This window comes from Ahaetulla prasina, chromosome 3 (assembly GCF_028640845.1).
Source record: "Ahaetulla prasina isolate Xishuangbanna chromosome 3, ASM2864084v1, whole genome shotgun sequence".
Lineage (NCBI taxonomy): Eukaryota > Metazoa > Chordata > Lepidosauria > Squamata > Colubridae > Ahaetulla > Ahaetulla prasina.
Genome location: NC_080541.1, coordinates 136,944,056 through 136,959,203, shown reverse-complemented (window position 1 = coordinate 136,959,203; position 15,148 = coordinate 136,944,056). Strand labels below are relative to the sequence as shown.

The following is a 15,148-nucleotide window of genomic DNA, read 5'->3' as shown; positions in this document are numbered from 1 at the left end:
GTTAATGTGTCAGAAAATTGCCAGTTCTAATGATGGTATATTGTCATGATAGGTTGTTGAAGAATGTTTGTTCCCAGATCTCTCAAAGTCAAGAGGAATGCTGTTGATGAGGAGTGTTGTGTTGCAAAAAAATCCAAATCTTCCCAACATGAACCTGCATCTGAAAAGCCTACAGAACTTGGAGATTCTAAGTCTGACATCACAAATGCAGCAAATGTTGAGACTGATTCACTGAAATCAATAAAAGGACACAGTGTGCCACAGATATTTTTAGATTCAACTCTGGCCCTAACTGAATCAGAGTCAGAAAACAATGAGGACCCTTGTGATACAGAAGAACCCGTAAAATCTTTCAGTAAAACTCAGCGCTGGCCACAATCTGGGGAACCTGTATGCGTGGTCTGTGGTCGATATGGGGAGTACATCTGTGACAAGACTGATGAAGATGTATGTAGTTTGGAATGTAAAGCCAAGCACCTTCTACAATTCAAAGGGGAGGAGGAAAGCTCAAAGCCTACTAAGAGTGAACAAGCCATCTCTCAGCCCATCTTCCCTGATGCTGCTTATGCGTATGAAGAGAACGCATTCCTGTTAAGCCTTGAGGATGAACAGATTGAAAGTTTAAAACAGCAGCTGGGCATAGTTGTTGAAGGCCAAGGAGTTGCAAGACCCATTGTTGAGTTTGAACATTGTGGCTTCCCAGAAATTCTCAGCAACAATTTAAAAAAAGCAGGCTATGAAGTCCCAACCCCTGTCCAGATGCAGATGATTCCAGTTGGGTTACAGGGCAGGGATATTGTGGCAACTGCTGACACCGGTTCAGGGAAAACTGCAGCTTTCCTGCTTCCTGTTATAATTAAAGCTTCAGAAGAGGTAACCCTTGTTCCTTGAGAGGATCCATGTTTATTGAGAAGCATTCCAAAGCATTTGAGAAATTCTGCAGAAAATCTAAAACTTTGTTGTTTTCCAGAGAAACTGTACATGTAAACTTTTTTTTTTTAATTTAGGTTTTGTCTTTCTGTCACCTCACTTAAAATATGTGATTATATTTGTGATGTTCACCTGAACTTGTTTTGTGGAAGAAATTTATACCTGGGCAGTTTAAATGTTAATATGTCTGAAGGCTGGATTTTAAAAAAAGCATAATGATTACCATATTTTTTAAAGTATAAGACACTCCAGACTATAAGACGCACCTTCCTTTTTTGGGGAGGAAAACAAGAAAAAAAATCTGCCTCTGCCTCTGAGCAATTTGCCTCCTTGCAGCAAACAGTAAACAGCCTGTTTCAGTTTCATTTTCATCACAGCCCGATTAGCACAAGAAAAAAAAATTCTGCCTCTGTCTCCAAGCTATTTTCCTCCTTGCAGCAAACAGTGGAGGCTGAAAATGGGGCAGGTGGAGTTGGCAATAGGCAATGGCAATCCCTGCAGCCTGAAACAGCTGATGATCGGGAGGCCTATCCAACCAACAATCAGCTGCTTGTGCTAATCAGGCTGTGCTGAAGCTGAAACGGGCTGTTTGCTGTAAGGAGGCAAATTTCTGGGAGGCAGAGATCAAAGGGTGGGGGCTGGCAAGTGGGCAAGGCTACAATTGGTGTATAAGACACACCCAAATTTTCACCCTCTTTTAGGGGGGGAAAGTGTGTCTTATACTCCGAAAAATACGGTATAATGAAAGCATAAGCAAATCTTCCTTCCCATCTTCAAATAACTCCTTCCACTTGCTCTCACTTCTGCACTTAAGGCAGAATATTGGTGTAGTGGTGTATACCGCTCCAGTATGTTATACATGATATAACTACTGACATCATTAGATTAACTATGGATGTAGTGATGGTGTTGAGTTGGTTTGATATAAATTAACCCCTCTCACATTTTATTTTTCTGAAATTTGTAATCGAAGGAAAAATCAGTAACCTATTATTTGTTTTTGTGCTTTTTAAGACTGATACTTTGTCTGCTCTTATTCTGACACCAACAAGAGAATTAGCTATACAGATAGAGAAGCAAGCTAAAGAGCTCATGATTGGTCTACCGAATATGAGAACCGTTCTTCTGGTTGGAGGATTGCCTTTACCACCCCAGCTTCATCGCCTGAAGCAAAATGTGAAGGTAAATCACATTACGCTAAATCCTTAAGGTCTGAATGAGCATTTGATGCAGTTTATGTTCAGAATGGCATAGAAGTCGGAGAACCAGATTGAAATGGGGTGTCTATTTTGCTGGCAAGTTCCAGAATAGCAGATAATTATTTTCAAAGCTGGCCCATAAAGGGAAAAAAATATATTTTTTTTCTTCTCCTTCATTGATTCACTCACTCAGCAAATTAAGATTTTGTTATGTGTAAAACATCCAAACTTCATAAAACAAAATACAGTATTGTGATACTATAAAAGTTGCAGTAAAGCAAGAGGTGGTCCATGATTCATTGCTTCCATCTTTACAAAGACAAAGCCTTTTATCATAGAGAATTTTGTGGTATTTGCTCTCTTAACCTTGCTGAGAGTAATGCAGTTCCTTGTAGGACTCACAGTTCTTGCTCAAAGAGGTAAGTAACAGCTGTGGCTTGAAGAGTCTTGCACAGCACCATCTTGTACACTAATTGTACCCATTCCTGGATCTGGGGGTTTTCCTCAAAGTTGCTCATATTTTAATCAAGTGATTGGATTACTGCAGTGTGTGTTAAACATGGGTCTGCCTTTAGTGCTCACTCAGAAGCGTCAGCTGGTCCAGAAAGCAGCAGCACAAGTAGTTCTATATGTGCATTGATAAGTCCACACATAAATCCTCTACTCTGCAAACTGCATCAGCTACAGCACAAAGCAAGAGTCTTGGATTAGATCTCTTCTCCATTTCCAGCCCCCTGAGCTTGTCCATAAAGATACCCTGATAGAATAGAATAGAATAGAATTTTTATTGGCCAAGTGTGATTGGACACACAAGGAATTTGTCTTGGTGCATATGCTCTCAGTGTACATAAAAGAAAAGATGGGTTCATCAAGATACAACATTTACAACATAAATGATGGTCATAGGGTACAAAATTAACACTTAATGATACAACACTTAATGATAATCATAGGGTACAAATAAGCAATCAGGAACAATCAATATCAATATAAATTATAAGGATTACCAGCAACAAAGTTACAGTCACAGTCATAAGTGGAAAGAGATTGGTGATGGGAACAATGAGAAGATTAATAGAATAGAATAGAATAGAATAGAATAGAATAGAATAGAATAGAATAGAATAGAATAGAATAGAATTTTTATTGGCGAAGTGTGATTGGACACACAAGGAATTTGTCTTGGTGCATATGCTCTCAGTGTACATAAAAGAAAAGATGGGTTCATCAAGATACAACATTTACAACATAAATGATGGTCATAGGGTACAAAATTAACACTTAATGATACAACACTTAATGATAATCATAGGGTACAAATAAGCAATCAGGAACAATCAATATCAATATAAATTATAAGGATTACCAGCAACAAAGTTACAGTCACAGTCATAAGTGGAAAGAGATTGGTGATGGGAACAATGAGAAGATTAATAGAATAGAATAGAATAGAATAGAATAGAATTTTTATTGGCGAAGTGTGATTGGACACACAAGGAATTTGTCTTGGTGCATATGCTCTCAGTGTACATAAAAGAAAAGATACGTTCATCAAGGTACAACATTTACAACACAATTGATGGTCAATATATCAATATAAATCATAAGGATTGCCAGCAACAAGTTATAGTCATACAGTCATAAGTGGAAAGAGATTGGTGATGGGAACTATGAGACGATTAATAGTAGTGCAGATTCAGTAAATAGTTTGACAGTGTTGATGGAATTATTTGTTTAGCAGAGTGATGGCCTTCGGGAAAAAACTGTTCTTTTTTTTTTTATTCAAAAAGTTTTACAAAATTTTTTTCCCCCTTTCCCCCCCTCCTCTCCCCTCCCTTCACAACCCCTCCCCGACTTCCCGGAACGGGCACAAGGTATAGTTAAAATAAAACAAACATATGCTAAAAATTTTCATCCCAACTTAATTATACCCTACAATCATCAATTCCTAACTTCCCCAAAAACAATCAAAATAATACATCATAATCATTCAAAACAGTCTGATAACTCTTAGTCTGATATCTCGTTGAATATAGTCAATCCATTTTTTCCATTCCTTTAAGTATCTTTCTTGCGTATTGTCTTTCAAAAAGGCTGATATCTTCGCCATCTCAGCCAAATTGGCAACTTTCAATATCCATTCTTCTATTGTAGGTACTTCTTTTTTCTTCCAATATTGTCCTATTAGTAATCTTGCTGCAGTTATTAGATTTAAAATCAATTTAGTCTCAATTACTGTACAATCCGTAATAATTCCCAACAAGAAAAATTGCGGCAGGAACTTTATCTTCTTTTTCAAAACATTTTGTAAAATCCACCAAATTTTTATCCAAAAGGCCTTTATGTCCTTACAAGTCCACCAAATGTGAAAATATGTAGCGTCATCACAATTACATCTCCAACATTTTGCTTGCATATCTGGATACATACACGATAATTTTTTAGGATCTAGATGCCATCTATAAAACATTTTATAAAAATTTTCCCTCAGATTCTGTGCCTGCGTGAATTTAACATTTCTAACCCAAATTTTTTCCCAAGTTTCCAATAATATTGGCTCCTGAAAATTTTGTGCCCACTTTATCATACAGTCCTTTACCAAGTCCCTTTCAGAATCTATTTCAAGTAACACATTATACAATCTCTTTATATGCTCCTGAGACTGATTTCTAATTTGCTTTACCAAATTTCCCTCGTTCTGCTCTATACCAATTTTCTGATCTCCCTTCCATCTAGCACGTAGTTGCTCATATTGAAACCAAGTATAATTTTTCCCTTCCTCTCTTAATACTTGCAGAGATTTTAACTGCAAATTACCTCTTTCAGTATACAAAAGATCTTTATATGTAATCATTTCCTGATTCTGTTCTATGTTTATATTTTCTATTGTATGTCTAGGACTTGCCCATATAGGAACCTTATAATTTAGTTTATAAGAGTATTTTTTCCAAACACATGAAGGGCATTTCTTAGCACATGATTTTTAAAGGCCTTATCCACTTTTTTGTCATAAATTAAATATGCATGCCATCCATATAGCAAATCATAACCTTCTATATTCAAAATTCTGTCCTCTGTTAAATTAAACCAATCACTTATTGCAGAGAGAGCAGCTGCTTCATAATATAATTTATAAACTGTTCTTGTGTCTAGTTGTTCTGGTGTGCAGTGCTCTATAGCATCGTTTTGAGGGTAGGAGTTGAAACAGGAGTTGATCAATAGTATTGAATAGGAGTTGATCAATAGTATTGAAGGCTTCTGAGAGATTAAGGAGAACTAGGATTCATGTACCATTTCCTCCTAAGTTTACCATAGGTCAGTAACAAATGTGATCAATGCTAGGTCCTTTTAACTGCAGTATGACACCCTTCTTAACAACTGTCCTTTAAAATGAAAATGAAGACAGATCAGAGCTTATCCAGGACAGTTTGGTTCCCAGGTGGTTTCTTCAACCTCCTTGAATGTAGGGAGGATCACTCTTTCTCTTAAAAGTATTCATTTTTGGACACAAGTCACATAACCAACCAAGAAGGGCATGGAACTCAAATACTGGTAGACACAGAGATCCAAGGAATCTGTCCTTTTTCTCCAGTAGTAAGATCAAACTTTTCCCAGATAACCACATCGGTCCATGTCTCAGCTACTTCCAAAGAACCAGTACATCCCTCTCCAAGCAAATCTAAGCAATTTTATGTTCCATGTGCTGTGAAAAATCCTGTTTTTCAAATCATTTTTTCACCTTGGATATTTGATTTAATAAGTTTGTTGGAATTTGTAATAACAATGAATTTATTTATTTTCTATTATTTGTATTTCCTGCCTTTTTTTTAGGTAATCATAGCAACACCTGGAAGGCTCCGAGAAATTCTAAAGCAATCCTCTATTCAACTTCATAATATTAAAATTGCTGTTGTTGATGAGGTACGCGTATACTATTTTTCAAAAAAAACGTGTGGATAGTCACTAGTGTAATGACTCTTCTATTTTGAGGAGGGAGATTAAATGACTCTTTTTCTGTATGGTAACTAAGCACTGTAGTCCACGGTGGGCAAAATATTACAGTTTTAATACTGTAGTTTATGCATGATTAGATTTTTAGCATGTTTGGATTAACTTAGCTTGACATGTAATTCAGTAGTATCTCAAGACCTTGTCATCTGTCAACTTTTTAAGATAATGTTCCAGCAGTTAGAAATTACAACTGAAGATCTTCTTGGCAAAGAGACAGCTGAGTATGTAAAAGCGTTACTTTCACCTACTTTGGTGGGCATTGAAATAGACCAAAGTTCAAACAATGTCCTATCATGCTGGACTGTTTAACATAATTATTGTTGACAGAAGCAGTGGGCAGAAAAGGGACATAATTTGAGATACTGGGAATATGTACTTCCTAATCAGGTTGTCTTTGTTACTCAAAGCAGCACTACTGTAATATATATTTTCCACTACACCCACTATCTAAAACAGAGGTCTCCAACCTTGGTCACTTTAAGACTTGTGGACTTCAACTCCTAGAGTTCCTCAGCCAGCTTTGCTTGAGTTGAAGTCCACAAGTCTTAAAGTGACCAAGGTTGGAGACCCCTGATCTAAAAGACTCCACTTTCTCTGTGGGCATCGACATTGAGAACCATCAGCTAGCATGATTATTGCTGGGAGATGAACTTCTCACAATACTGAAGTAGTTAAGTTTTGGAAGTGCTGATCTGAAAGCCCAGATAGAAGTTGCTAATAAATGTAAAACAATGTTTTCACTCATCTTCAACAAGAAGAAAACACTAGTTAATCCATTTCTTTGTTTAAAATAGGTGGATACCATGCTAAAGATGGGCTTCCAGCAGCAGGTGTTAGAAATTTTGGAAAATATTCCCAGTGATCATCAAACCCTCTTGGTGTCAGCCACAATGCCTTTAAGCATCGAACAGCTGGCAAGCCGACTTCTGCAGAATCCAGTGAAAATAACAGTCGGAGAAAAGAATCTGCCGTGTTCCAATATTCGCCAGATTATTTTGTGGATAGAAGAGCCTTCCAAAAAGAAAAAGCTTTTTGAAATATTAAACGTTAGTACCCTCACGAAAAGACAAGTCTTTGTTTCTTTTCATCAACCATTGATATTTGGGAGAAAATGCGCTAGAACCATTGCTATAATCAAGTTTTGTTCCTGGAAATGTAGCCATTAAAACCATAAATCTATTCCTCTTGGGCAATTTCTCCGCTGAAATATTGATAGTATCAATCTTGTTGGTTATGTAGATTTGCATATTACTGCATGTATATATCTGTGTTTATATGGGGATGGGTGTGTCTGAACCTGTGATGGTGGAAGCTATTTAAATTAAGTAACAACTAATATTCAAAGAATTATGGCCATACTCAAGCAGGAGTCTCAACCTTGGTCACTTTAAGACTTGTGGACTTCAACTCCTAGAGTTCCTCAGCCAGCTTTGCTTGAGTTGAAGTCCACAAGTCTTAAAGTGACCAAGGTTGGAGACCCCCTGATCTAAAAGACTCCACTTTCTGTATGGGCATCGACATTCAGACCAATCAGCTAGCATGATTATTGCTGGGAGATGAACTTCTCACAATACTGAAGTAGTTAAGTTTGGGAATCGCTGATCTGAAAGCCCAGATAGAAGTTGCTAATAAATGTAAAACAATGTTTTCACTCATCTTCAACAAGAAGAAAACACTAGTTAATCCATTTCTTTGTTTAAAATAGGTGGATACCATGCTAAAGATGGGCTTCCAGCAGCAGGTATTAGAAATTTTGGAAAATATTCCCAGTGATCATCAAACCCTCTTGGTGTCAGCCACAATGCCTTTAAGCATCGAACAGCTGGCAAGCCGACTTCTGCAGAATCCAGTGAAAATAACAGTCGGAGAAAAGAATCTGCCGTGTTCCAATATTCGCCAGATTATTTTGTGGATAGAAGAGCCTTCCAAAAAGAAAAAGCTTTTTGAAATATTAAACGTTAGTACCCTCACGAAAAGACAAGTCTTTGTTTCTTTTCATCAACCATAAATATTTGGGAGAAAATGCGCTAGAACCATTGCTATAATCAAGTTTTGTTCCTGGAAATGTAGCCATTAAAACCATAAATCTATTCCTCTTGGGCAATTTCTCCACTGAAATATTGATAGTATCAATCTTGTTGGTTATGTAGATTTGCATATTACTGCATGTATATATATGTGTGTTTATATGGGGATGGGTGTGTCTGAACCTGTGATGGTGGAAGCTATTTAAATTAAGTAACAACTAATATTCAAAGAATTATGGCCATACTCCAAAGCAGGAGTCTCCAACCTTGGCAACTTTTAAGACGTGTGGACTTCAACTCCCAGAGTTCCTCAGCCAGTTTTGCTTTGCTTTGCTGGCTGAGGAATTCTGGGAGTTGAAGTCCACAAGTCTTAAAGTTGCCAAGGTTGGAGACCCCTGCTCCAAGGCATTTTAGCTATGTTTGAATAGAAATCATGCTATGCTATACTGTACATAGTTTTCATAAGAGTGTTAAAAGAATTTGTATTGTGGCATGTTTCCTTCATAAGAAACTAAAAGACATAACCTTTGGGCTGTGAGAATTTAAACAGCTCTTTTGATTTGGTCAGAATACTTAAATCCTCATGGTGTTAAAAGCATTTTAAAAAGCTATAGTAATAGAAAATAATTACTGATATTTGCATTCTTTTTACTATTCGAAAAATATTTGAAACATTATTACTTCAGGCTTAGTAATATTGGAAAAGAATTGGATACTTCCTTTGCTTTATTTACCACCACTAAATCTCACACTATTCCATTTATCTTTTTTTTTTTTGGTACATAAAATTAATCTTTTTTTACCTTATGCTCACTGTGGTCTCCCTGTCCTCCTCTTTTTTAGGATAAGAAACTCTTTAAGCCTCCGGTACTAGTATTTGTGGAATGTAAGTTGGGTGCTGATCTTCTGAGTAATGCTGTTCATAAAATCACAGGTTTACAGACAACATCGATGCATGCTGAGAAATCACAGTCAGAAAGAACTGCAATTTTACAGGTTTGTAAACATCTGGGGCCTATCTAAAAACTAGCTAAATCTATGGTTAAAGAACTCTAAACCAGAGTTTTCCAAAGTGTGGTTTGAGGACCTTGAGGTTCTGCAAAGTCAAATATTTCAATATTTCTCAGATTTAATTTCTAATATAATAAATATCAATATAGTAGCCACAACCCTTATGAACCAAAGCTCTTTGCAGTTCTCGGTCTTGAGACCAAAATATTTGAGAACTGTTTCTCTAGACACAGTACACATAGCTATTAGGTAGAGAGTTTGAGATTGACCCCTTAGTGAGTTTCCTTTTAGATGAAAGTTATTTTTCATATCACAAAATATACCTGAAGATTCATCGTGTTGGCTAAAGTAGCTATTGAATCAGGTTTGGGAATTTAAGTTCACAGGAAATAACTCAGGTAAAATGTTTTCAACTTTATAAAATTACATAGATGCTTCTTTTTCTTTATTGTTCAACTATTGTTTTTGTTTTCTTTGAAATGTATTCAGAATTTTTGCTGATACCTTTGTAATTTTGAAAGGTATATTTCTATTGACGAAAATAATGATTATATTTCTCTTGTGCTAGGGATTATTGCAAGGGAAATATGAAGTTGTAGTAAGCACTGGAGTCCTTGGGCGTGGACTTGACCTTGTCAATATTAAACTGGTGGTGAATTTTGACATGCCATCTAGCATGGATGAATATGTGCACCAGGTAAATACACTTTCTGATTTAAAAAGCATCGTGTAATATTGAATCTTCCAACAAAAAGCAAGCCTCATTGCTTGATGATACAAAATGGACTGCGGAGGAAGGACTTTTCAAATTAGAAGTTCACTCTTGATTATGTTACACATTTTAAAGAGTGCCTAAAGAGCTATGCTCTGTATTGTGCTATAGGTATAAACAATGAATTGTAGTTTTCCAAGCACATTTTAAAGAAACAGGTAAGAGAACTAACATTTATTTCAATGTCTATGGAGATTCTCAATCATCCAGGTCAGTGGGTCCCAAAGGTGCTTTTCAAAAGTCAACTGGATTTAATTTTTTTCTGGAAAATATTTTGCAAATGTGGAATGTTTTCAAGAAAAAACTCGAGAAAGTCCAGTTGCTTTTTGAAAAGCATTTTTGGGTACATTCATTTAAATAACTTCCTTACTAAAGCTAATTAAAATACAGTGAGCAACATTGTTTTGTGATGTGTCAATTACTCTACAAATCCTGGTAAAAAAAACCCCTGAAATAGCTTACGTGATCATAAAACTTGAAAACGTGATTTATTTTGTTAGTTGCTTAGTGTTATTGCATCTATTTGCTACACTGTTTTTGTTTTTTAAATTTTGCTGGTCATTAACCAAATAAATATTGCACTGTATTGTATTGTCCCTTTGTCCATAACTGAAACTTTAGTCAATTTAATCATTCGTAATTAGATATATATTGTACAGGGAGTCCTTGCCATTTGTTTAATTATGGTTTGAAGTAACAACAGCTTCAGAAAAGTGACTTATGATCTGCCTTTGAAATTACCACTGGCACACTGCCTCCATTGTCACATGATTGCAATTCAGATGTTTGGAAACTAGCACGCATTTAACACAGTTGCAGCGTCTTGTCATGTGATTGTGATTTGCAACCTCACTTAGCTCCCAACAAGCAAAGTCATTTGAGGAAACCAGGTTTTATTAACTGTCAAGTGATTCATTTAACAACTGAACAATTCAGTTAATGGTGCAGTGATTTGCTTGAACTTTTATGATGACAATGGTTGTAATATTAAGGTCCAGTTGTGTGATGACTTGCTTTATGACTACCCTGGTGTACGATGGAAATTTTGGTTAGAATTGTGGCTGTAAGTCAAGGTCTATCTGTATAGTTGCCTATAATATTTATCATTGATTTTAAGTACCATTGCTTTTCCTTTCTTAGGTTGGAAGAGCAGGTCGGCTGGGTCACAGTGGAACTGCAATTACATTTATTAATAATAACAGCAAGAGACTTTTCTGGGATGTGGTAAAGCGAGTTAAACCAACTGGCACCATTCTCCCACCTCAGTTATTAAATTCTCCATATTTACATGACCAAAAGCGGAAAGAACAGCTAAGGAGCAAAGAACATCAGAATAACCTTGTAACTGGGGATAATCTTATGGACATTATTAGAAAACATGATAAAAGTACGTCTCAAAAGTAACAAGCTATATTTAAAAATACAATTTGTTTATGTTAACTTGTTTTATGTGCAAAATTTTAATCCATTTTTATGGATGTGCTTCAATAAAAAAATATGTTTGTAGCCCCATTAATTCAAAATGAGAGAGCTAAGCAAGGTATTATTTTTTTAATCATTTAGACAAATGCTTAATTTTTGTGAGAGCTGATAGTCTCCATGCTTATGAGGTGTCAAGATTGCTATTTTAGCAAGAGATTAATTTTGTTAACTGGAGATAATGACTTATCCTTGGTCATTTTATACAGTATTCATTAAGGGCTTAGACCTCAGGTTAAATTGCAAAATGCATATGTATTTTCAATGGCTGGGTTTAGTGCAATATATGTAGAGAACCAGAATCAGGAAATCACATTCACTGTTACCAAATATTTCAGTATTCCATATATACATTTATTTAGTAGCAACTAATCCTGCCAAATCTGAGGGTAAAGATGGTATTTAAACAGGCATGATCTAATTTAAGGTGCCTGATGAACTGAAATGCTTTGTGCAAAATAAGCAGTTGATTCTGAATTTATTTCTTGAAGTGGCTCGTTAGAGCTTGAAAAAGCAAAAAATTGTAAGAAGCATAGAGAGTAACTGAAGTATGGATTAAAATAAAGGCTCTGCTAGTCTTAAATTTACTTAAAATGTACATTTAAGTTCAAATTCAAAAGATGTTGAGACAAGAAACTGGTCAAATACTTCTGAAAGATACTGTTTATGCAGTTGTATCTGTTAGGAAGGATTAAGGGGCAGGCCCATTATAGGATAGGGGAGATAAATCATTTTTTCTTACAAGTAATCATTTCCAGTCCCAGTTCAGACTGACAGTTAATTGGGTAAATAAATTCAATTCACATGTTTCAGATTTCTTGCCTGGACAGGAAGGGTCTCCAAAATTGAAAAGGGGCAGAAAGATCGTGATTCTGAGCCAGATATTCTTTTTCTTCCATTAGAGTCTGGGTTTGTTACCTATTCAATTTAGTAATAAGAAATCTCTAGAATGAGTAATTGTACCCCTTGAGTTTCTTGTTTTGAAATTAAAACATGCAAAGATTATTGGCTACCTGACTGAACAGTAATACAAGTGTACAGAAGAACTGCAGCAGCATACATATTTAATACACAAGTAGTGTGAGCTTCAGTTTTGGGCATTGTTAATTAATGGAGGCATATCAGCATTCTAACTTACTAAATCTTTGCAAGGCAACATCTAGTCAATAATGAGTATTGAGCTAGATCAAACTTTCCCAGTCTGGATACTTTCAAGATATGTGGACGTTAATTTCTCAGATTTTTGGCAGTATTCATGTTGGCTTGGGATTACATCTGCATATTGTTTATTTATTACAAATAATTATATGCTTGCATGGGCCTATGGATGGCAGTAGACTTGAGTTGGGGAAAGCTGGATGAGACTGACCCAACAATTTACCTCAGTATAAAACATCTTAAAATGAATATTGATGATTACAGGGGCGGTAGACTGGCTTTCAAAAGAAAAAAGGAAATACAAATCTTGAACTTGAGATACACTGACTGAATTGTTCAATCAAATTGGTGTCAACTCTTACCAAACACATAGATAGACCACTTCCAGCATGTCCTTTAGGTCTTCCAATGGTGCTGTAATTGAGTCCACTTTGTTGCTATTCATCCATTTGATTGCTTATTTGTACCCTATGACTATCATTAAGTATTGTACCTTATGATTCTTGATGAATGTATCTTTTCTTTTTATGTACACTGAGAGCATATGCACCAAAGACAAATTCCTTGTGTGTCCAATTACACTTGGCCATGAAAGAATTCTATTCTGTTCTGTTCTGTTCTAATTCTAATTCTATTCTTGTCTTTCATTTCATCTTTTCAAGCATTATAGACTTCTCAAGTGATATCTACCTACCTAGCTACCAACCATCAACTGAAACGAACTGTCTATAAAACCCATATTATAAAGCTGTATGAGTTTTTAATTGTAACAAACATTTTTTAATTTGTAGAAGAAAAGTGGCATTCTATTTTGCTTTACTTTTTAATGAAATTCAAATAAAGAATTAATATTTTTATTCTACCATGATCTAACACTTTATTTAGATTTTGTTTAATAAATTTGTATTGTCCTAGTTTTATAAAACTAAAAGTCTTAATGTGAAAAAGGGAAACTGACAAATCTGAAAATATATATGCTAATTTAGACCATGACTTTTTAATTTGTCCTCTTGATTTTTATTACTCTAGAAATACAGCCTGAGACAATAATTGACTCTTGCTAGCCACACTCAAGGCTCTACTTTCATCTAGTTACAAGATGGCTGTAGAGACACTTAGGGATTTGAAAGGCTGCTCTTATATTTATTTATTGGTTAGTTTGTTCGTTTAGCATATAGCATGAACGACATGGATATCAATAAAGCTGTATAGAAAGAACATAATAGTATGATACACATAATATGCAGATGCGTGGTCAATTTTGTAAGGTATGAGAAATTCAAGAAGTTATATAGTAAATTACAAATTCCATTTTAAAACCTGGTGAACTCTGATATGCCATACTTGTCAATTGGGAGGCTTAAATCCAGGAAACCGCCCCCCCCCCCATATCTGCACAGCAGTTGTGCAATACTAACTTCGGTGCAAAATTCCAGCGGAAAGAAAATTGGATTAGCGAACCTCCAGACTCCAGAAAGAATATAACTGATCCTATCCAAAAATTAGCAGATTTTGATGCTTCCCGCCAGTGCTGGAAAACTTTGAACAGGATTCACAACTTACCTGGCAAGACTCTCTTTAATTGGGGCAGAATTTCTTCCCCTCAATGTGAATGAATGCAGTGCTCCCTGGCAGATACTGATCATATTCTACCTAGCTGCCATATGAGAGTTTATATAGGAAGACCAATAGACTTCCTCCAATTAATAAATATTGTGCTTAATTGGATAAATGTCCTGGATATTAACTTAGAATACTTATTTTCTCTTTATAAACCAACACATTTTAAAATGCTCTTTATTTTAATTTTCTAATAATTGAATTCCAGCTCATTTCTTTGCAACATGGTGCTAGGGCCATCAGTGTTTTTTAAAGACCGCTTGGCATTCTTTAAAGTGTTGTTGCATCATCTGCCTAGGTAGAATAGACATTTGTCTTTCAAGCAAGTTTGGAGGAGTGAAAGCTCATGTTAGAAAAAAAAATGGAAACGGCCAGTTGAATTGTTGAAAATTGGACATTAGATAGGAGTGCCTGAATGCTGACACCATCCTGTTATCTAATTATTAGCCTCTGATATACAATCCCAATTGAAGCAAATGATAGCTGGAATTAAGTATCAACTTGTATAACTTAACAAATATATCAGGAAATGAAATTTAAACACATACACTTATATAAATTTAAGGAAGACTAAATATTCTAGGAATACATTTTATGTATTAACAAATTATCAAATAATTTGTTATTAATTCCGTTAACACACACACCTATTTGTATGGAGATTTAAAGAAATTAATACTTTTCTCTTGGACCATATGCTAGTTTTCTACACTTCCAAACATCTGAAATAAAATTTGGGATGTCCCTTTCGCAATTTCATCTTTTGTCCATGGAAAACAGTGATTTTTATTACAGAGATTTCGGGCACAAGCAGCAATTTTATTTAGTTTTACCGTTAGAAGTTAAAAGAATAGAAAAGCCACCCTGAAGCAGTTCATCTAATTTTTCACCCGGCTCCCTTTAGGGATGTTACCCCATTAAAATGGGGAAGAGAAAAAAAC

General features: G+C 35.5%; 1 protein-coding gene across 4 annotated transcripts in view; it reads left to right on the top strand.

Moving 5' to 3' along the window:
* DDX59 (DEAD-box helicase 59) overlaps positions 1-13,550 on the top strand; it is a 46,423-nt gene extending 32,873 nt beyond the window's left edge. For 2 of the 4 annotated variants that reach the window (XM_058178882.1, XM_058178884.1), the window contains exons 2-8: positions 53-873; positions 1,945-2,112; positions 5,961-6,050; positions 7,846-8,097; positions 9,011-9,163; positions 9,747-9,875; positions 11,091-13,550. In XM_058178882.1, the coding sequence (XP_058034865.1) occupies positions 64-873; positions 1,945-2,112; positions 5,961-6,050; positions 7,846-8,097; positions 9,011-9,163; positions 9,747-9,875; positions 11,091-11,354 (1,866 nt within the window). In that variant the 5' untranslated portion in view covers positions 53-63 and the 3' untranslated portion in view covers positions 11,355-13,550. The remainder of the gene's footprint in view (positions 1-52; positions 874-1,944; positions 2,113-5,960; positions 6,051-7,845; positions 8,098-9,010; positions 9,164-9,746; positions 9,876-11,090) is intronic. The other 2 variants (XM_058178885.1, XM_058178881.1) reach the window with 2 other exon arrangements.
* Positions 13,551-15,148: the final 1,598 nt, after the last annotated feature.